The sequence below is a fragment of the Saccopteryx bilineata genome, chromosome 4, assembly GCF_036850765.1.
Source record: "Saccopteryx bilineata isolate mSacBil1 chromosome 4, mSacBil1_pri_phased_curated, whole genome shotgun sequence".
Classification (NCBI taxonomy): Eukaryota; Metazoa; Chordata; class Mammalia; order Chiroptera; family Emballonuridae; genus Saccopteryx; species Saccopteryx bilineata.
The window spans coordinates 242,422,020-242,445,983 of NC_089493.1; the positions used below are offsets into that span (position 1 = coordinate 242,422,020).

General features: G+C 39.6%; 1 protein-coding gene across 3 annotated transcripts in view; it reads right to left on the reverse strand.

Annotated features, from left to right (window-relative positions):
• MCC (MCC regulator of WNT signaling pathway) overlaps positions 1-23,964 on the reverse strand; it is a 550,138-nt gene that overhangs the window by 260,278 nt on the left and 265,896 nt on the right. Inside the window, exon 1 of one of the 3 annotated variants that reach the window (XM_066274075.1) lies at positions 7,123-7,276. The exons of the other annotated variants lie outside the window; for them this stretch is intronic. Within the exon in view, the coding sequence (XP_066130172.1) occupies positions 7,123-7,167 (45 nt within the window). The 5' untranslated portion in view covers positions 7,168-7,276. Of the gene's footprint in view, positions 1-7,122; positions 7,277-23,964 lie in introns of those variants that run through there. 3 annotated transcript variants of the gene reach the window in all.

The window sequence follows — 23,964 nt, forward strand, 5'->3', positions numbered from 1 at the left end:
AACAGCCCAAGTGTCCGTCAGTGGACGAGTGGATTAAAAAGCTTTGGTATATATATACTATGGAATACTACTCAGCCATAAGAAATGATGACATCGGATCTTTTACAACAACACGGATGGACCTTGATAACATTATACTGAGCGAAATAAGTAAATCAGAAAAAACTAAGAAATATATGATTCCATACATAGGTGGGACATAAAAATGAGACTCAGAGACATGAACAAGTGTGTGGGGGTTACGGGGTGGTGGGAGGAGAGGGAGGGGGTTGGGGAGGTGAGGGGCACAAAGAAAACCAGTTAGAAGGTGACGGAAGACAGTTGGACTTTGGGTGATGGGAATGCAGCATAATCAAATGTCAAAATAACCTAGAGATGTTTTCTCTGAACATATGTACCCTGATTTATCAATGTCACCCCATTAAAATTAATTAAAAAATAAATAAAGTGATAGCAATGTCATAAAAAAAAAAAGATCTGAAACAATAAATTACATAGAAGAAAACAGAGGTACTAGGCTCATGGACTTTGGCCATAGAGAACAGTTTATTAATTTGACCCCAAAGGCAAGGGAAGTAAAGGCAAAAGTAAATGAATGGGAGTATATCAAACTAAAAAGCTTCTGCACAGCAAAAGAAACTGACAAAACAAATAGGCAGCCAACTAAATGGGAGATGATATTTGCAAACAACAGCTCCAATAAGGGTTAATATCCAAAATATATAATGAACTCACAGAGCTCAGCAAGAAACAAGCAAACAGTCCAATTAAAAAAATGGGAAGAGGACCTGAACAGACAGTTCTCCCAGAGGACATACAAATTGCCAACAGAGATATGAAAAGATGCTCATCTTCACTAGCTATTTGAGAAATGCAAATAAAAACTGCAATGAGATACCACCTCACACCTGTTAGATGGGCTATTATGTACAAAACAGGTAATAACAAGTGGACAGGCTGTGGAGAAAAAGGAAGCCTTATCCACTGTTGGTAGGAATGCAAATTAGTACAACCATTATGTAAGAAAGTATGGTGGTTCCTCAAAAAATTAAGAATAGAACTACCACATGACCCAGCAATCCCTCTAATGGGTATCTACTCCCAAAACTTGAGAACACTGGTACGTAAAGACACATGCACCTCCATGTTCATCACAGCATTGTTCACAGTGGCCAAGACACGGAAACAAGCAAAGTATCCCTTGATAGAGGATTAGATAAAGAAGATGTGGTATATATATACTATGGAATACTATTCAGCCATAAGAAATGATGACATAGTGACATTTACAACAACATGGAAGGACCTTGAGAACATTATAGTGAGTGAAATAAGTAAATCAGGAAAAGCTAAGAACTGTATGATTTCACACAGAGGTGAGATATAAAACTGAGACTTGTGGACATAGGTAAAAGTAAAGTAGTTACGGAGGGTATAGGGGAAAAGGTTGGGAAAAGGGGTAGGGGGTATAAAGAGGGACAAATATAAGGTGACAGAAAATGATTTAACTTTGGGTGATGAGTATACAACATAATCAACAGTTCAAATGCTATAGAAATGTTTACCTGGAACCTATGTACTCTTTTCTTTCTTTTTTTTTTTTTACAGAAACAGAGAGAGAGATCAGAGATAGGGATAGATAGGAACAGACAGACAGGAACGGAGAGAGATGAGAAGCATCAATCATCAGTTTTTTGTTGCGACACCTTAGTTGTTCATTGACTGCTTTCTCATATGTGCCTTTACCACGGGTCTTCAGTAGACCAAATAACCCCTTGCTCAAGACAGCAACCTTGGGTCCAAGCTGGTGAGCTTTGTCAAAGCAAATGAGCCTGCACTCAAGCTGACGACCTCGGGGTCTCGAATCTGGGTCCTCTGCATCCCAGTCCGACGCTCTAATCACTGTGCAACTGCCTGGTCAGGCAAACCTATGTACTCTTATTGATCAATGTCACCCTGTTCAAGTTAATTTTCTAAATAAAATAAGGACAGACGAGAATGCTTCTTAGAGTATCAACTAATAAACTTAAGAGTAATGACAGAAAAAAGAAAATGGCCGTTTGTACAACCATGATAGTAATTGCTCCTGGGAAGAATCATTAATAGATATTTATATGATTGGGTGAAAAAATTTTAGTGGGGAACAGGATGACCACATAGTCTTAAAGTAGCATTTCAGAGACCATTTACTACAAAAGTCGGGTAGACATCTTTAGAATAGGGAAATCTGGTGAATATCATTTTAACGTAATGATTCAGACTGGCATCACCAATAATGAAACACGATGACATCATGTGCCTACTGGTGATATTCTGAGAAGCAAATCACCTGTGTTATCCTCCTAAAATATATTCTCATGATTAACCTTGGATTACACAATCAGACAAATCTAAATTTTTTGAAAATTATACCTGTACCACAGGATATGTAGGAAAATGACCTTGTTCTTAGAAGATATACTCTATTATTATCACTTTTAAATCATTTTATTTTTCAATTACAGCTGACATCCAATATTATATTAGTTTCAGGTGTACACCCCAGTGATTAGACACTAGATAGCTTACTAAGTGACCAACCCGATAAATCCTATGTTATTCTGACACCACCCATAGTGATTAGAATATTATTGACTATATTCCCTATGCTGTACTTTTACATCCCCAATATTATTCTGTAACAACCAGTTTGTACTTCTTTTTTTATTTAAAAAAATTTATTATTTATTGATTTCAGAGAGAGACGAAGGGAGCTAGAGAGAGACAGAAACATTAATCTCTTTCTGTATGGGTCCAGAGGAGGGATTGTACTTCTTAATCATCTTCTCCTTTTTCAACTGTCCCCTCAACCCCCACTCCATCTGGCAACTGGCAACCTGTTCTCTGTAGCTATGAGTCTGTTTTTGTTCTGCTTGTTAGTTTATTTTGTTTTTTAGATTCAATTGTTAATAGATATGTATTTATTACCATTTTACTGTTCATATATTTTATCTTTTTTTTCTTTTAGAAGATACATGCTAAAGCTTTTTAGGCATGAGTGGTTATGATGTCTATGATTAATTCATATGGTTTAGAACCTTTTTGGCTGAGAGAGCCATGAACGCCACATATTTTAAAATGCAATTCTGTGTAAAATGCGACCCGTGTACATTACGCATTATCCAATAAAAATTTGTTGTTGTCCCGGAGGACAGCTGTGATTGGCTCCAGCCACCCACAACCATGAACATGAGCAGTAGGAAATGATTGGATTGTAATACATGAGAATGTTTTATGTTTTTAATGTTATTATTATTTTTTTATTAAAGATTTGTCTGCAAGCTAGATGCAGCCATCAAAAGAGCCACAGGTTCCCGACCCCTGTCCTATCTATTCCCTACGCCTTACAAGGGATTTTCTCATTCCAAAGAGCTATGTCCAGCAGACACTTTTCTGCAGCTACCATGATTCCGTGGGTTGCAGAATTTATGTATTGCTGTCCAAATATTCAAGTACTCATTCTGAAAAGCAATCCTTTTCTTCAAAACTCTTATCTAATTCCAGAAATGTTTCCTCAGGGTGAATAATAATTTCAAGAGCTTGGCCTTTAATCACTGGTGAAAATGACAGAGATCAAATCTTTTTATATTAATTAGAGTATTAAGGCCACAACATTTCCCCGTTTCTATGCTTCTCCCCGAGAGTTTCTCCCCTTCCTTGTAAGAAAAGATTTTCCTTGTAAGAAAAGATTTCCCTTGTCTACGCCATACCACCCTGAACGCGCCGATCTCGTCTGATCTCGGAAGCTAAGCAGGGTTGGGCCTGGTTAGTACTTGGACAGGAGAAAAGATTTCCCCAGCTTTAGAAATGTCCTAATGTCACACTTCCAACTCTAATTTAACTCAGCTCAGTTTGTACTGTATGCCTTCACATCACCAGTGCTGATGTCCCCACCTAAAAACTACCTTAGCATTCAAGTCTTTAAAAACCAGAATCATAGTTTCTTAAAGTTTTTGCAAATTAGATATTCTTAACATATTTACTTAAAATGAAGATGACCTATTAGTTAGCCAGATCACAGCTCAAAGCATTCACGTATTCACCACCACAGGATATGGCTGATGTTTAACCCGTTAATCACAGGTGACTCCCAGGTTGTCTTTGTTCCTGCAGCCAAATATGCTAATGAGCTTTGTCTCATTAATCCCCTCCTTTCCCCATATCATCTCTGCGCCGGAAGTTTCTCCCAGAAAGAGAAAGCTCACAAATTTTCTTGACAGCCATGAAAGTTATCAGCAATGTGTTTTAGATAATCATGATTATCAATATGTGTGAGAAAAATATGAAAACTATGTATTGAACTTGGAGACAATAAAGAATATTGTGGGTTTGTTGATGTGCAGTGAGTTCTGGGGCCTGCCATATTTATTTCAAGGCCATTTCACACCTCCAGTGTTCCTTGAAAACATCCAAATCCCAGTCTACTTTAATACTCTTCAACTCTATCCACAGGAAGCCCTAGTTTTCATTATATCCAACTATTTATTAACTGACACAAAGTTGTACAGGACCTATAAAGCTTTGAACTTAACCCTCTGGTCATATATTCACTGTATAGCAGGTTAACAAACTATGGAATACAATTACCTAAATAAATTTATCACCACTCCAAGCACAAGGACTGCACATTGTTAACTAGCTTTTACCTTAAAGGAAACAAACAGAAAAACCAAAATAAAGTTTGTCAGTTCGAACACTGGATTTTCTAAACTCCAGGGGAAAAAGAATCAAAAGACACGGTAGGCTGGGCCGATGAGGAAGGGATCTAACACACTCATGAACTCTTTCAGGTTTACATGAATAGTTTCTGCTTAATCCATTGAATATGACTGCATTCCATCTCCCAGTGCTGAAATGCTGGGTCTCAGTGGGTGGATGAGGGGGAGGTGGGGGTCCAGTTAATTGAGTCTTGGAGTCAATTCCCAGAATTAGAGGCCTGGATCTAGCACACAATAACAACAGGCTGTGCGAGTCAACATGTCCATACCTTTTGCCCAAGTCAACCAGCTTCTAGGTGACCCCAAGTGCTCCCTTTGCCTTCCTAGTCTGCACTCACACACCAAAAACTCCAAATGGGTGACACTGGAGAACTGGTCAGTTTATTTGGCAGGTTTTTCACATTAGAGTTCAAAATCATTTTAATGCATGATTATATACATATATATTCAATGTATCACTGCTTCAAATATCTTCAACTCTAATGAAAGGCACTTTGAAAAAATTGATTAAAGCAAGAAAGAAACTATTTGCACATAAGGAAGAAAACAATTGCAAATTAAGTATAATTTATATAACACATGAGACAGGACTTTTATACAGACCTTCAGAAAAACCCATTCTTTTACCTGTGTGCAGAGTGCTTTTAGGGGCTTGGAGCCAGACAGCCTGGGCTTCAAGCTGGGCTCCATGGCTATGTGACCTAGAGCGGGCTTCTAAACCTATTATCTACCCAGAAGAAGAACTAGATTTGGGGGAGCTGATGCTTATAGAGTGGGTAGTCTCTATGACATATGATTGTGTGAACCTACACAGCCAGGCCCTCTAGAACTCTGAAAGTGGCTATGCACGTGAAGAACATCCACACGATACACCCACCTCTACAGAGGCATTATTCGGTACCCATGAGGGTTGGTTCCAGGAACCCCCAAAGGACACCAGAGTCTGTAGACACTCAAGCCCCTTAGCAGCCCTCTGCATCTGCAGATGGCAGACTGCACCCACTGCCAAAGCTGGGCACAGGGATTAAATGAGATGATATATGTAAAGCACTTAGCAACGCTTCCCACATGCAGCTAGCACTCTATAAACTTGACTGTCACTAATATTAGTGAAACAACATTATACAAAAGAGCAAAGGGAATAAGACCATTCACTTTATCTGAAACTATTAGAGCCAAGGAAACAGACTCCTTTGAAACAAATTATTTTGGGGCCAGATGGAGTATTGATTTGTACAGCAAGTTGCCATGAGTTGTAAAGGCTGGAAATACCTGTAATTCAGGGAGAAAAATATTACCAAAATAATTTTGATGTTTTCCTTAGATAACTAAACTTAGAACCAAATGCCTCTCAATGGCTCAGACTAGATTCTTTGAATCCCCAGGTTTTTAAGTCTTGTATTATTCTGAGAGACAATCTAGTGATTGAGAACAGGAACAAAATTGCCATTTCTGTGACTTACAGCTCTGGGGTGATACAAACTTGCTTGTTTGAGCGTTCTCTCTCCCCCTCTGTGCCCCGAGTCTTCCCCCACCCCCACTCCAGCCAGTGTTAACAGCGTGTCTATCACTTTGGGGAGGAAGGCTGAAACATTTACCATTAAATCAACATTTCTTTGAGAATTAGATCCACATACTTCCCAAGTCACCTAAAATATATTTGACTGCCCCAAATCCCTTGATTAGAAATGTTATTTAATCCTAACTACTGTGACATTTGTCAGACTAACAGATGGTGTAGAAAGACCTTGATTGTCAGAACCAATCCTGCTAGTCTGATCATCTCCCGCCACCGCTCCCAAATACAAAAGGATACAGAGGACGCAGAGACACTGGATGGGTAGGTGGGTGGGGTGGGGGGATAGAGAGAGAAAGTGTGGATGCTAAAGATAAGGTTCTTCCACTCTCTACCACAAAAGGCAGGAGAATGACATTCTGAGTCACACAGAGTTTAAACGTAAAGATCTATTCTGACTAGTCCTTGAAAGAATAGGCACTCAGTATTTGCTGACCACTTGTATTTAGTGGTGCTGACTGACTTTCAGGAACACTGTGATAGTTCATGAAATGAAATGGCCTAGTCATTACTTTGACGATGAAAGGCATTTAAACACATAAAGAAACCTATTCTACAAATACTGCCATATTATTGAAAATTACTTTTAAGTAGTGCTGCTTATTTGATTCACAGTCACTTTCAACTTTTAGCCTACATAAGATGAATTCTTGACACTGACTTGGGTTACTAGAAGGCTGAAATCTCTTACAAATAAACATATTTGAATAAAATCCAGTGTTACAAGCTTGCGTAGAAGAGGAGGCCACTGAGAGCAGCAATTCAATAACAGAACGCCATGGAGCTTACCGATGTCTTTGTCTGTGAACGTTCCTGGAAGCAGTGCGTGTGCATCAGATCAGGGTAGAGGAGCACGCTGTAGGACCTTGTACTTTAGGGCGCCGGGGCAGCTTACCCTAGGCAGACTTTCTACAAAATCCAAACCCCTGAACAAGAGGTCTCGATCCTTACCCATAGTTTTCAATTTCCCTTCAAAAAGATAGAAAAGGCTACACTGAGTCCAGATATTATATATAGAAAACAACGACACTTAAAATAGGACTCATCTTCCCGCCCATTTCCTCAAGGAAACTCGCAGCCCCACCCAGCCTTGTACCTACACTCGACTTCTTCATGGGCCCCGGCTCTGCAGACGCCAACACACACAGAGCCACAGGGCTGTGCAGAACGATGAACTCTTCCTTGGGTTCTAGCATTTCAGTCCAGCGGTGCGTGAATGAGACATAAATGCCTCATAAAATGTTATACAACCAAGGGCCAGCCTGATTCTTAGAATTCTCGAGCCCCTGCCAAAGATTTAGGTGGTAACCTCAGTCTTCTGGCTAACTGCCATCTAACTGCATGTTATTACCAACAACATCCTAAAAAGGCTCCTCCCTTTAAGTTCTGCTTCTCCTAGGCTGAGCCCGACAGGTTTCCTGCGATTGCTCAGGGTGAGATGATTCTGCTCTTGGAGCTGCCCAAGATGACAGGTGCCATATAAAGTTTAAATTGTTCCATGATAAAAATAAGTGAGTTCATTTGAAAATCAACAATTTGGGAACAATAATAAATTCTTCTCATTCTTCTTTTCTCTTCACTTTTGGGTTCTTCAAAAGCATGATTTCGCACATGAGAAAATGAGTCAAAGAGAAATTTACTCTAAACAAAAATACCAACTTCCTGTTCACTTAGATTCCACATACATACATACACCATGCTAATTCCTAAAGAGGAATTCCTTCCGAAAAGGAATTACCAGACATCTGAATCTCATTCAGCTATGCAAGTGGATTTGTCTCTTCAACCCACTTAATACGAGAAAAATAAATGATCCTCAGAGAAAATGTATATTTAAATGGAAGTTAGCATTTGCGAATTAAAGATTCAATTGTACTTTTAAGATGAACCGCGTGGGGAGAAAACAATAAAATGGTGAACGTGGATTTTACATTCTTGCCACTTGAGGGCAGAGAACCTGGGATGCTCTCCTGGTCCCCGTCTTTTCCATGATAGAACTACACAAGGAGATTTTAGAGCTGGGAGAAGCACATCTTCACTTTAGGTGTAAAGAAATTTCATTGTGAGTGTATGATTTCTTCTGCAGAAAAACAATTTTAGTAAAAAAAAAAAAAATTCAGAACCTACAGGAAACCAAACCACTTTGAGGCGTCATCCTTTTTAACTTCAACGACATATCCAGCTCTACAGCCCCAATTTCGCAAAAGCAGAATGAATTAGACTGTGAACATTTCCCCTAATTTAGCTAATTTTGATAACGATATCAGGATCTGATAGACTATAGGAGAGTGCAGAAGAAGCCAGCATTGGTGATGCACCAGCTCCCATGTCCTGGGTTTCCTAACCTTAGTGGGCTCATATTAAACTCGAGTGAGTCAAAGGGGCAATTGAACGATAGGGCAAGACACTGGCTTTTCCGGCTTCTCTGATCTACACAACTCAAGAATATGAGATGGCAGCTCACAGGTGTGGCATACTTGATCCTGGGTTTGAAATGACACTGCTGAGTTCACTGCATAAACCAAGAAGGACACCAATAATCTAGAGTGCAAATTTCCACAAATCCTTGAGATGTGGGTAGCAGCTGAGCTTGCGGACTCGTGGTGAGGCTGGGTCGTGGGTAGAAGCACAGGTTTTGGAACCAGACACCCCTGCTTCAGTCTCAGCTGTGTCACTAACTAGCTATTTGACTTTGGACAAGTTCATTTTTCTGTGCCTCTGCTTCCTCATCTGAAAAATGGGGATAATTACCATATTTCCCTATGTATAAGACGCACCTTTCTTTGAAAATTCTGGGGTCTAAAAACCATGTGCGTCTTACAGTGGTTGTAGATTTTTTTTACTTGCATTTCCCGCTTTTTTGCACTTGTTTTTGAACTCAGTGTTGAAGACAGTGATTCGTCATCAGACACAGATGAGGAAAAGCTAATGGATGGGAGTTTTGACAGTGATGAGGAGTTGTATGAATTTTCTGATAAATAAAACGAGTTCAATAACTTTATGTAATACATTTTTCCCCCAAATTTCGGGCCCCAAAATTAAGGTGCGTCTTACACATGGAAGCGTCTTATACATGAAGAAATACGGTATGTCTAAGGTTGTTGAGGTAGTTAAGGATTCATTACATTAGTGAATATCAAGTACTTAGGATAATGCCAGGCAAACAGCTGAGTGCTATACAGTGTTTGTCTTCACTATCTGTGTCACCAGCTACAAATATTATCATTCCCAAGTGAGGCACTCTGAGGACCAGCAAAAGAACATTAAGCTAAACAGTAAGCTTAAGGCAGAGAGATGAAGAGCTAAAATGGGTTGGGAACCTATGGCTCGCGAGCCAGATGTGGCTCTTTTGATGGCCGCATCTGGCTTGTAGACAAATCTTTAATAAAAAAAATAATAATGTTAAAAATTTATATAAAACATTCTCATGTATTACAATCCATTCATTTCCTACCGCTCGTGTTCATGGTTGCGGGTAGCTGGAGCCAATCACAGCTGTCCTCCAGGACAACACCAAATTTTTATTGGATAATGCGTAACGTACACGGGTCGTTGTATGGCTCTTATGGAATTATAAAATATGTGGCGTTCATGGCTCTCAGCCAAAAAGGTTCCTGACCCCTGAGCTAGAAAAGAGTCAAGATCCTTCCCCAAGCCGATCTGACGTTATGTTCAGGGGCCCGAGTGGGTGCTAGGCTGGGAGGCTGAGCCAGAGTGCGTTCCAGAAAGGCCAGGGCCCAAGAGACTTCTTTTCTACTCAACTGAATTTATAATATATACATTAAAACTTAAGAAGTCTGAATGTATACATTAAGAGAAAAGAAATTACAGCTGAAATTAAGTTGTATCACTCTGACAAAAAAAATTTTTAATTGGGAAAGAAAGAGGTAAAGGAGGCTCCTACTGTACTGAAAGTCCTTAGGGTATTTATTCATTAAACACCCACCAATTGACTGAACTTCCCTGTTCAAAGAAAATTTGGAAATGTATGTGCCCTTAGGGAACAATTCCTAAAGTATACAATTCACTTAACATCTTCCTTCTTAAAAGTAACCATACAACACAGTTTATATTTAAGTAACTGGTATCAAAATACAACTGAGTTCACAGAGGCAAAAACGTGAACATTGTATTTCAATTTTTTAATGGGTATAATTTTCCCCATTATGCTTAAAGCTAACACCACAGAAATTTCGGAGTTTCACAGCTCAAAGATATTTTAATACGACTTAGGTACTTTCATCAACCTCATGAGCTACCATAGCGGGGAAATAATTGTGTTCCCATGAAGTTAACAATCAGCTGCTTCTATTGTTCATTTATCTGAATGTTCTTGAAATATTTTGTGGAGAAACTCAATAATAAAACTGCAAACTGGGAAAACCAGTGCCTCTAGGATTAGGAAGTCATAAAATTACTTAACCTAATTTCTGCCCCTACCCCATCCTGCTCCCCCCCCATCCAAGTTCATATTTATTGAAGAGTCATTTACATTAAAATAGCTGTTCACCCAGGGAGGAAAACACAGAGGTCTTCTGATTTAAACTGCGTAAGAGAATAAAGACAAGTTGTATTTTAGAGAAAGCACACATGGGCTATAAGAGATTGTGTTTGAAAAATAAAACCGGGTCTTCCTCACTGATCAGTTTTAGTGTTACTATAATTTTTGACTGATGCAGAAACGTCTTAGGCTCTCAGTGCCAAGACAGACAGGAGTTTTGATGTGTGCTGGCTGGATGCAAAATACTGTTGGTGATTGAATTTCTTCTAAGGCCAGAGCAGTGAAAAACAATCGGGATGTCTCATGCTTGAAGGACCAGAATTGAATTATTTTTCAGTAGCAGCAGAAAAATAATTTCCATGAATTAAGTATGATGGAAGGGGATGGGGGGGGGAAGTTAAGGTAAAACTGAAGTAGAGATTCAGAGAAGGAAGAACGTGTCCTTTGTGGTATTTCCCTTCTTCAACAGTAATAGAGAGTTCAAATATTTCTGGCTGTTAAGACTGGTATCAGACAGACATCAAGAATGCAGCTATATTTAGCTTCTCACAGGGCCTAAGCAGCAGTCAAAGTGATTCATACTCAGCCTCAAAGTTAAATTCGGAAAGTAGGAGATGCAAGAATTACAAAGCTTTGAGGGTGGAGGCACCTGGGTAGTATAGAATACAATCTGTAGTAAAACATCCAGGTGTGTTTCAATGCCTCGCACTGCCTGCTGAGGCAGACATTCTTAAATCAGGCTGATGAGCTGTTGGTGCTTTTAGGAATGACAATAACATTTTGGAGGGAAATTTTTTTTGTTTTGTCAACAAGGCAATTATATCATTGATAACTGGGAAAGAAAGAGAAAAAAGTCACCTATAAGATCATTAATCACAACTAATTGTTAATATATATTTCATTTCAGTCTTTTTATTTTTTCTATTACCTATTTTCTTATTTGGTAGATAAACATGGTAACACAAGAGAAACCAAGTTCAAAATTTTATTATCTCTTTTTTTTAAATATTTTTTTATTGATTGATTTTAGAGAGACGAGAGAGAGAGAGAGAGAGAGAGAGAGAGAGAGAGAGAGAGAGAGAGAGAGAGAGAGAGAGAGAAAGGATGGGGGAGGGGAACAGGAAGCATCAACTTGCTTCTTGTATGTGCCTTGACTGGGCAAGCCCAGGGCTTCGAACCTGCAACCTCAGCGTTCCAGGTTGATGCTTTATCTACTGTGCCACCACAGGCCAGGCTTATTATCTCTTTTTAAAATAATTCTTTACTAAAGCTTTTGTTAAAACAACCCAGTAATTTAAACTAACCAAATTTTGCTCACAGATTTCTCCCAACTTTCTTTCCTGGTGGTAGTTGTTTGTTTGCTTTTAATTTAAAAACAAAGGTTGTTATCCTATTAAACGGCATAAAACTGAGGACTTTCTACCTTAAATCAGGAACAAGACAGGGTTGTCCACTCTCTCCACTCTTATTCAACATGGTGCTAGAAGTTCTGGCCAGAGCAATCAGACAAGACAAAGAAATAAAAGGCATCCATATCGGAAAAGAAGAAGTAAAGGTATCACTTTTTGCTGATGATATGATCCTATACATCGAAAACCCGAAGGACTCCACAAAAAGATTATTAGAAACAATAAACCAATACAGTAAGGTCGCAGGATACAAAATTAACATACAAAAGTCCATAGCCTTTCTATATGCCAACAATGAAATATTAGAAAATGAACTCAAAAAAATAATCCCCTTCACGATTGCAACAAAAAAAATAAAATACCTAGGAATAAACATAACAAAGAACGTAAAGGACCTATATAATGAAAATTACAAAGCATTGTTAAGGGAAATCGAAAAAGATACAATGAGATGGAAAAATATTCCTTGTTCTTGGATAGGAAGAATAAATATAATCAAAATGGCCATATTACCCAAAGCAATATACAAATTTAATGCAATTCCCATCAAAATCCCTATGAGATTTTTTAAAGAAATGGAACAAAAAATCATCAGATTTATATGGAACTATAAAAAACCCCGAATAGCCAAAACAATCCTAAGGAAAAAGAATGAAGCTGGGGGCATTACAATACCTGACTTCAAACTATATTATAGGGCCACGATAATCAAAACAGCATGGTATTGGCAAAAAAATAGACACTCAGACCAATGGAACAGAATAGAAAGCCCAGAAATAAAACCACATATATATGGTCAAATAATCTTTGATAAAGGGGCCAACAACACACAATGGAGAAAAGAAAGCCTCTTCAACAAATGGTGTTGGGAAAACTGGAAAGCCACATGCAAAAGAATGAAACTCGACTACAGCCTGTCCCCGTGTACTAAAATTAATTCAAAATGGATCAAAGACCTAAATTTTATAAGACCTGAAACAATAAAGTACATAGAAGAAGACATAGGTACTAAAATCATGGACCTGGGTTTTAAAGAACATTTTATGAACTTGACTCCAATGGCAAGAGAAGTGAAGGCAAAGATAAATGAATGGGACTACATCAGAATTAAAAGTTTTTGCTCAGCAAGAGAAACTGGTATCAAAATAAACAGACAGCCAACTATATGGGAACTGATATTTTCAAACGACAGCTCAGATAAGGGCCTAATATCCAAAATTTACAAAGAACTCATAAAACTCAACAACAAACAAAAAAACAATCCAATAAAAAAATGGGAAGAGGACATGAACAGACACTTCTCCCAGGAAGAGATACAAATGGCCAACAGATATATGAAAAGATGCTCAGCTTCATTAGTTATTAGAGAAATGCAAATCAAAACTACAATGAGATACCACCTCACTCCTGTTAGATTAGCTATTATCAACAAGACGGGTAATAGCAAATGTTGGAGAGGCTGTGGAGAAAAAGGAACCCTCATTCACTGTTGGTGGGACTGTAAAGTAGTACAACCATTATGGAGGAAAGTATGGTGGTTCCTCAAAAAACTGCAAATAGAACTACCTTATGACCCAGCAATCCCTCTACTGGGTATATACCCCAAAACCTCAGAAACATTGATACGTGAAGACACATGTAGCCCCATGTTCATTGCAGCACTGTTCACAGTGGCCAAGACATGGAAACAACCAAAAAGCCCTTCAATAGAAGACTGGATAAAGAAGATGTGGCACATATACACTATGGAATACTACTCAGCCATAAGAAATGATGACATCAGATCATTTACAGCAAAATGGTGGGATCTTGATAACATTATAAGGAGTGAAATAAGTAAATCAGAAAAAAACAAGAACTACATGATTCCATACATTGGTGGAACATAAAAATGAGACTAAGAGACATGGACAAGAGTGTGGTGGTTACCAAGGGTGGGGGGGGGGGGGAGGACATGGGAGGGAGGGAGGGAGAGAGTTAGGGGGAGGGGGAGGGGCACAGAGAACCAGATAGAGGGTGACGGAGGACAATCTGACTTTGGGCGAGGGGTTTGCAACATAATTTGATGACAAAATAACCTAGACATGTTTTCTTTGAATATATGTACCCTGATTTATTAATGTCATCCCATTACCATTAATAAAAATTTATAAAAAAAAAAACAAAAAAAAAAACAAAGGTTGTTAATGCTAAGAATGAAAAGTAGAGACAAAGAGCCAGGAGGTTAGAAAAAACTCAACATATTCAGGAAGTCAAGTGTACCGTTCAGCACTGGTCCCCCACTCCAAGGGTATGCTGAGCTCCCAATCCCACCCTCGCCAAGGTCTGCCTCAGAGTCTCCAGGGATGCAATATGACAATAGGAAAAGGCTTGGGGGTCTCAAGTTTATAACAAAATAGTAGTTCCAATTATTATAAAGTGGTTTAGAACTTAAAACACATTTTCCAGGGGAACAGTATAAGAAAAGGGTTGGGATATATTTCCAGTTTACTCTGAAAACTCTATTTAAATCCATGTAGTTTAAACCAAAGTCTCACACATAAGGTAACTGTAACAATTCACTGGAGTGTAAGAAGAATATTTATCCGTTTATTTCTCACCTTGCCCTTTAATGCCTAGTTTATATTTTATAGAATACAGAACATTAATACAGTAGAAAAAATACTTAATCTCTAAATATACAGAAACTGGCAATACAAGCTGTAAAAGCTCAAACAACTTATTTTTTAAACAGACAAGTTTGGAGACTATTAAACAATAAGACCAGCCAGTCAACCTGACCAGGTGGTGGCGCAGTGGATAGAGCGTTGGACTGGGATGCGGAAGGACCCAGGTTTGAGACCCTGAGGTCGCCAGCTTGAGCGCGGGCTCATCTGCTTTGAGCAAAAGCTCACCAGCTTGGACCCAAGGTTGCTGGCTCAAGCAAGGGGTTACTCGGTCTGCTGAAGGCCCACGATCAAGGCACATATGAGAATGCAATCAATGAACTAAGGTGTCACAAAGCGCAATGAAAAACTAATGATTGATGCTTCTCATCTCTCCGTTCCTGTCTGTCTGTCCCTGTCTATCCCTCTCTCTGACTCTCTGTCTGTTAAAAAATATATATAATAATAATAATAATACCAGCCAATCAGAGAAAGACAAATACCAAATGATTTCACTCATATGTGGAATCTAATGAACAAAATGAACAAACAAAATAAAGGCAGACTAATAGCAGGCTGAATGCTGTGGGGGCATGGGCTGGTCGGTGTGGAGGGATTGTACAAAAAAAGAGAAAAAACTCATGGATACACACAACAGTGCTGACTGCCGGGGGAGGAGGATGTGGGGGGCTAGATGGTGATCGATGGAGACTTGATGGTTCTCCATCAGTGTGCCGATGATGTGTTCTAGAATTGTACACCTGAAACCTGTATAATTTGTTCACCGGTGTCACCCCAATAAATCTTGCTTGCTACTATATTAATAATTAGATCTCTTTATAAAAACATGTTCCATGTTTCAACTGGGACAGCTATAGGAATAAATTTGTGATTGGAACATCCCATTACACTGTGAGTCTCTTTTAGAAATATATCACGTAATGGGAGTTTGGCATTCCGGAACAAGAACTCGGAGAAAGCAGGATCACCTTGTTTCCAGGAGCACTCGCACAATGCAGTGGTTCTTAATCTCCTTCAGTTTAGCCCCCTCTTAATCTAATAGGTGAGATGGATCTTCTACTCATAAATTTTCGGAGGTTTGATTGATGCATCTGCTAAATCCCATTCATGGATTCCTGGGACCATGATCCCAGGAAACATAATGAAGGCTCAGCCACAACTAGAAAGGACCTCTGTTGTAAAGTCCAGATGGGGACTTCAGGTCCCATACATCAAAGTGTGGTACATTTGTGGCAAATTCTTCAGTGAGAAATGACTTGTGTGGATGAAGCTTAAATCTGGGATGCTTATCTTAGTCAACTATGGTGTATACACTCATTTGTCACATACATATTTGTCATTTGTCAGATTTCCCACAGTGAACTGCCAACTCCTTTCTGGGTGAAATCCAAACACTGCAGAAGACAGATTCCTGGTTCTATGCCAGTCCTACCAGTTTCTGATCACTACCACCTAGCCTCCTATTTCAACTCAGTATATAAGTGATTGACTCAACACATAGAGCTCAGGTCAAGCTAAGACACAAATCTGATCTGATCATTCATTACATCATTAGTGTTCTCCAATGTTTCCTTCCTGCCTACTTTTAGAAGTCCAAATCCTGCTCCTCTCTAGTTTCCTTTTCTGCAAATTAGATCTTCACAAGTGGCTGTACTTTCTGCAAACGAAGCACAGAGTGGTGGGGAGCTGTTACTGCTTCCCCTGTTCCTTGTGGGAAAGGCTCCTCTCCTTTCCGGGTGGTTGCGGGAGGGACACAACTCGAGGACGGACAGTCATGATACCATCTCCCTCCCCAGCACAGTAACTGTCTGGGGTTGGGTCTTGAGTGAGTATTATCTCAGGTCAATATGCACAGGCACAGTTAACAGATGCGGAGAGAGTAGGGCCTGAATATAATACCTGGAGCTCAGGATCTAGCCATAGTTCAAGTTACTCCTGGACTTACAAGTTAGATATTCTAATTTTGTTTTGTTTTAAAGTTAGTTTGAAATAGCGTTTTAAACTTTCAATTGAAATAAATCTAGAACTTCGACCATATTGCACTAACCTGCCTTTGATAGGTGTTTAATATAGGTATTTATTTATAAGGCTATAGAAGTAAATATGTCCAGATCTTTCAACTCAGTGGAATGTAAGTATATCACATGACCCAAGATTTTCACTCTCTAGTTTATACAACTTTATCACACCGAGCTCTTCTAATACAGCTTAATAGGTCATTGGGAGTGTTTACAGCGAGAATAGTTTCAATGGAGATTGCTGGGGTATAACATTTCCCTTCCTCAGAAAGTCTAATGCTAGCTGTAACAAAGTCTCTAGCCCTACAGCCTGCACTCAGCAGAGAGCAAAGTGCGCTATTTCATTCACACAGTTAACACACCGGCAGCTGGGAAGAGCAGATGGGAGTTAGCATTCAGCCAATGCGAGTCTGTGCTCCAGGAACCCGAGCCTCAGGACCAGAAGAACTAGGAACCAGAGCAGGCACCCGGCTCCACTCTGCTGATAAGGCAGGGACATTCCACAGGGATTTCAGTTCTATGGGCTGGCAAGCCTCTAGGTCCATATTCAAGCCTTAGGAGTGAGAGGTACGTGGCTTTCACACGAGGTGTCCTCCCTTTCAGCCACACGCACGGAGAAACACAGAATGTTTACCCTAAAAGTTAGCTTGGAGACCAGACAGACCCTTATAACCAAATAAGGAACTGGGTCCTACAGGGGGAGTAATGAAACTCAGAGCAGCACAGGAGGATACAGGTCTCCCAGTCCCACAACACTGCTCTCCCAGAACATTGTGCAGGCCTCCAGAGCACAAGTGCCAGTGGATGGCCATATTCTCTGGTTGCTCTATAAACTGGCTGGATCAGACACTAAATAATATCAGTAGTTCATTCAGAAATCATTTAGAATTATCTTTCATTTCATAATGATAATAGGGTTTTAATTATATGATACATTGAGATAACTATATATAGAAACTCAACTAACTCTAACTTGCCATCTCTTTTCTTTTGAGTGTCATAATATTGGGCTATGGTTAAATGTTGAGGATCAACCACATATTACTCACCTCTCCTTTCCAAAAGGAAAAGAGGAACAACAAGGGAGAAGTAATTTCAACAAATTTGGGGACCACAAAGCAGACAGATTAATGCCCGACCCAATTTCTTCAGCTCCGCTATAGCCTATAAAATCTGCAAAGGGGAAATCAGAGTAATTTGTCCTCTCAAAAACCCAAAGAACCTCAGGTTTGGAGAGACACTGTGTACCACAAAGAACACAAGTGAGACAGAAGACTGAAAACTGGGAGACTGTCTGAAAGTTTATTTAGAAAGAGATGGGAATCCTCCACCAAGGTCTTGGCCTTAACCCTTGGTAGGTATAGGATCATACAACCTAAACAAAAGAACCCTGGAAAAAGTAAACTATGAGGACTGCAGACCTTGGGCACTTAGGCAACAGGAGTGAAGCTTGGACTGAGGGGGAAAAAGCTGTTAGATAAGCCCTGGCCAGACAGCTCAGTTGGTTAGAGCATCATCCCAATATGTCAAAGTTGCAGGTTTCATCCCTAGTCAGGGCACAATGAAGAATCAATTTATGAGCTTGACCTGTGGTGGCACAGTGGACAAAGCGTCAACCTGGAATGCTGAGGTTGCCAGTTCGAGGCCCTGGGTTAGCCTGGCCAAGGCACATGCAAGAAGCAACTGTTGCTCACTCTTCCCTCCTCTTCTCTCTCTCTCTCTCTCCTCTCTCTAAAATCAATGAATAAAATCTTTAAAAAAAAAATAATTAACAAATGCATGAATGGGTGGAACAGCAATTTGATGGGGATTTTTCCTTCCTAAAATCAATAAATAAACAACAACAAAAAATTGTTAAGCTGTTAGATAAAAATGTGCATTCACAAAACAGTATACTCCATAAAACAGTAACAGGGTCAGACAAGACCATGACAAGTGAATGAGCACTGGCTTATAGGAGTAGGTGGTCGAGTTTCCACTCCCCATTCAGATCAGGATCATCAAATAAACACAGTTAAGCCTGACCAGGCGGTGGTGCAGTGGATAGAGCATCGGACTGGGATGCGGAAGACCCAGGTTCAAGACCCCAAGGTCGCCAGCTTGAGCGCGGGCTCATCTGGTTTGAGCAAAAACTCACCAGCTTGGACCCAAGGTCGTTGGCTCGAGCAAGGGGTTACTTTATCTGCTGAAAGCCCACGGTCAAGGCACATATGAGAAAGCAATCAATAAACAACTAAGGTGTTGCAACAAAAAACTGATAATTGATGCTTCTCATCTCTCTCCGTTCCAGTCTGTCCCTATCTGTCCCTCTCTCTCTCTCTGTCTCTGTAGAAAAAAAAATTTTTTTAATAAAAATAAAAATAAATACAGTTAACAGTCAGATGCCACGTAGAGCAACTCTTCCGTTTCTATTCAATTTACTTTAAAATTTTAAGCCAGAACAACCAGTCAAGTGGTCTACTGATTTCTGAAGCTAGCATCACACCTTCTGCATTCTATATCTTACAATCAATACAGTCCAGAAGCCTAGGTCTAAAGGGCTGTCTCTCACCATGTTTTCCTTTTTCTCTCCTTTTTAACGGGATGGTTATCAAGTACTGGCATGATCTAGAATTTTATGGCAGTTATACCAGTCCTTTCTTGGTAATGAATCATTAGCACATATAAATGAACAGTAAAGAAAAGACTATTTTATTAAAAGAAACAATTATTAACTCACATGGCAACAAAGCTTTGGCAGATACAGAACATTCGTGAGAGCCAAACCTTAGCTTCTGGAAAATAATTCGGTACTTCACTAGGTGTTGGTAAAACCTACTGTTTTTATCCTTATGCTTGTTTTAAAACTATCATTGAGTCTCTGACTCCTGAACTAAGTTACCAACTCCCAACCTGGCAATCAAGGCCTTAGCAATGGGGCTCAGGGCTCCCAGCTTGTTCTATTCACCCCACGTGCAGCTAAGTGACACCACAGTATTTCACAACACATGTAGCATTTCCCTACCTCTCTCCAGCTTCAGGCTCTCGACTACCGCCTTCCTCTGCTTCTCCCGCACATCCACACCCAGCTCCACCCGGACTTCAATTCTATGCATGGTGTTATGCGATGGGTTAGAGCACTAAAAACTCAGCAACAGTGAGCAGATAACGGGAGCTGGGATTCACAGTACAGGCAAAACATACAGAAATCTGGTAAAGCCTTTTGTTTAGATAGTATATATGGAAATGTAAAAATTACTGAAATCTGAATAATTAATTCTGAAAGATCTGGCTTATCTAATATGTAAATTTCTCAATGGCAATACACCTCTGTCACCCCAAATTGTATATTTAATGTGACTGTAATTGTTGGCCTCCATTACTGATGTAACTTTTTTTTTGAGATAGAAAAAGAGAGAGAGAGAGAGAGAGAGACATTGATCTGTTGTTATTTATGCATTCATAGGTTGCTTCTTGTATGTGCCCTGACCAGGGATCAAACCCATAACCTTGGCATATTGGGACAACACTTTAACCAACTGAGCTACCCAGCTAGAGCCCTAATGTATTTTTAATACATGGAATCATCTATAGATGAGAAACACATAAAATAAACACCACAGTTAAGTAATCTACAAGTAGACTTAAATATTAAAACCTACAGGAACAAACACAATGTAATGTATTTTGATCTTTCAACTGTTATATTTCGATTAAAAAATATTCCAATTTATATAATACTTGATACAATCTCTGGAATTGGAGGGAGAATGTGTTTAACATCTGCTCTGAAGTGTACCCTATACATTATGAAACTATAGATGTCTCAGATTAAAAAAGAAAAAAGCTTTAATAACATTTTAAAATACATTTGGCTACTAGCAGTATCTCTTGTGACTGAGAATTTACTTAGTCGGAAAGATGAAATGTCAGACTCTAAAAGGAAGGAAACAAAATTAGTGCAAATCCATAGCCACTCTCTCACTGGAGAAATGATTTCACTAAGTGAGTTCAGTGAGTTCCACTCTTGGAGGCTGGTAGTAAAGATAGCTATGGAATGGGAAGACATGCCTCTCTAAAATAATTAGGAAAACAATGTTTCCCTTTAATACCATCTCCCCAAACACCACAGGTATATTATACTGTTATAAGTGTACATGTGAAATATAAGTCCACTGTGACAACAAATTTGTCAGATAAAAATCTGAGTTTCTCCATTGTCATTCTACCAGCAAGGCTGCCTACTATATGTAAAAGTCAGTATCAATTAGGCAAAGTGGATTAAAAAGAATCCGCATGAACCTGTTAGATTAAATCATCTGGGTAGCTCTTGCGTGCGGAAATACTGTTTTTCCATAGAGGGTCCACTCCACTTCTCTCAAGGACCAAACCAAAGAAAGCCCTGATGTGCTCTCTGTATGTTTTCCAAGTCACCGGTATTTTTCACCCAACTGAACATTTTAAATTGATCAACTTAAATGTGCCAGAGCCATCAGCAATCCAGTTAGAAAGAAGGATTTAGAGAAGGGCTGTAGAACTCAGCCCTTGCTACAGTATCTTTGGAGCAACCAAGGACATAAAGCCAGCAGGAATCATGCCACCAATAGTAGGTTTGGAGTCAGTGTAAAGAACAAAACTCATGATTAATGCTGGCGCTGTGCCCTCGCCCTGCTACCCTATACCCAGGGGGTGTATAGCTTCTCAGTTTCACTAACACATGTCTGACAAAGCCTCTAACTTTAATTTTCATCCCCCTCCCCAAATCATGGAAAATCCAAAGGGATCCAAGCCACAAAGAACTCCTACCGAGACGATTTAAAACCATTCAATCACAGCAACTGCCACTTAGAAAGGAAAAAAAAGTCACCAGGAGTAAGGGCCAACAATGTAACCAACATCTAATGATCAGAAAGTGTCAGGAAGTCTGGGCTTCACAGTGACACTGAGGCCAAGGAGAACAGGGTTACTTCAGAGGTGGGGGAGGGTAGAGAAACATGTTTTAAAGGCTTTGAGATAAGGTCCTAACCAAAGATATATACCAAAGAGAAAATGGGGAACAAAAGAAATGAAGTTTCAGTGAAAAAGGGAGATATTTGGATTTAGTTATAAAGATGGGTTTACTAGAAGATTATTTGATCAACAATTGCAGGGCAAGAGTACTTAGTCGGAATTTCAAGACTCTGTAACGACTCAGACTGTAGAAGTTTTCGGGTTCCAGAGAGAGTTAAAACATGAATCCACTTGATGGCTCCTAATCAGTGCGTTAGTGCTGCTGGGGTTCAACGGGCATCCCCAAGTGTGCCACTTTGGCGTGTAAATTATTTTGAGTTGAAGGCAAGCAAGACCTGCAGGCTTGTGAGAAACATTTAATTCCCCCTGAAAGAATTAAAATTAGGGGCCTTACTCATATTAAGAGTTGTCACCAGAAATAACTTTTTATGACCTAAGTATAGGGCAGGACAAACTTTCTAATTAGAGAACATCTGTTCTTCTTACTGCCCTGCAGTGACCTGCCTCCCCTCTGAAGCCACAGGGGCCTCACCTCATCCAGCTCAGAATGCCACATACACCTCATGTTCCCTTCTGTCTCAACCACTCATGTGTGTGGGGTCTCTGACTCTCATGTATGTGGGGTTCCCACACATATGTATTATGAAATTTGGTTATTTTCTCTTGTTAATCTGTCTCAGGTTGATTTAATTATTAGATCAGCAGAAAGAAAATGGTAAAGTTTCTTCCTCCCCCACAGAACAATGAGATTCCTCCCTACCCACTCAAATATTTTCAAATTCATAAATGAAAAATCAATTCATTCTTCCAAAAGCAATTTCTTGTGAAAAGTAGTCTCATTTTGACTGAGAAGAAGAGGATATAAAGGGGAAAGTTTATTCCTGCACAAAGGAGGGCAGAGATATATCGTGGAACTGAAAGGAATTCAGATTAGGTCTTCCAGATAGAGGAGCAGGGTAGGGAGGAAGGTGCAGATCTCAGTTTTAGAAGAACAGGAAGGCCAAGTGACTGCTTTGCTAAGTGCCTGCTGTTTGCCGATTCAACTAGGAATCTGGAGGAATGGAAAGAGGCGGCTAATCTTATTTAGGACACAGATAGGGGCTGAGAGCCAAGTAAATGAATCCAGAGGAGATACTGTCTTTTGTCAACAGTAGTGAGCTTTTCATTATTTTTTTTTAAGTCGTCTCATCACTTTCTATGACTGTGCTTAAGGAAAAATCCTTCCCTGTTATTTCATGAACTCTCTATATTGTCTTATTAAGTTACACATTGCTTCTATAAAACCACTTTACTCTCCTGCTTAATCAGAGCAGGAATGGGGAGGCTGCCACACAGATAGTGTTTCCAAATCCAATCACTTGAGTCATGTAGAAACTATTAGATATAGGACCCGAAAAATGGTGTCAGCTTCATTGGTATCAACTAAAATGATGCCATATTTAAGCCTGTAAAAACTGAGGACTAGAGAGGTCAGGAGATGTGTCAAGGTTCCCTGTGACTTCTAGAGGCAAAAGTGAGATTTAAGCCAGTGGTGGGATTCAAATAGTTTAACAACTGGTTCTCTACCCTAATGACCGTTTTAAGCATTAAAATAATAATTTTTAAAAATTGATATATTGTGCCTGAGCAGGTGGTGGCACAGTGAATAGAGTGTTGGACTGGGATGCAAAGGAACACTGAAGTCGCTGGCTTGAGCATGGGCTCAACAGCTTGAGCATGGGATCATAGACATGACATCATGGTTGCTGGCTTGAGCCCAAAGGTCACTGGCTTGAAGCCCAAGATCACTGGCTTGAGCAAGGTGTTACTCGCTCTGCTATAGCCCTCCCCCACATCTCAATGCACATATGAGAAAGCAGACAATGAACTAAGGTGCCACAATGAAGAACTGATGCTTCTCATCTCTCTCCTTTCCTGTCTGTCTGTTTCTATATGTCCCCTCTCTGTCTCTCTCGCTAAAAACAAAAAACAACGAAATACCAAAAGGTAGTTTATTATTTCATGCTGTTAATATCTAAATAAGAACAATAAAAGAAGTATACAAAACT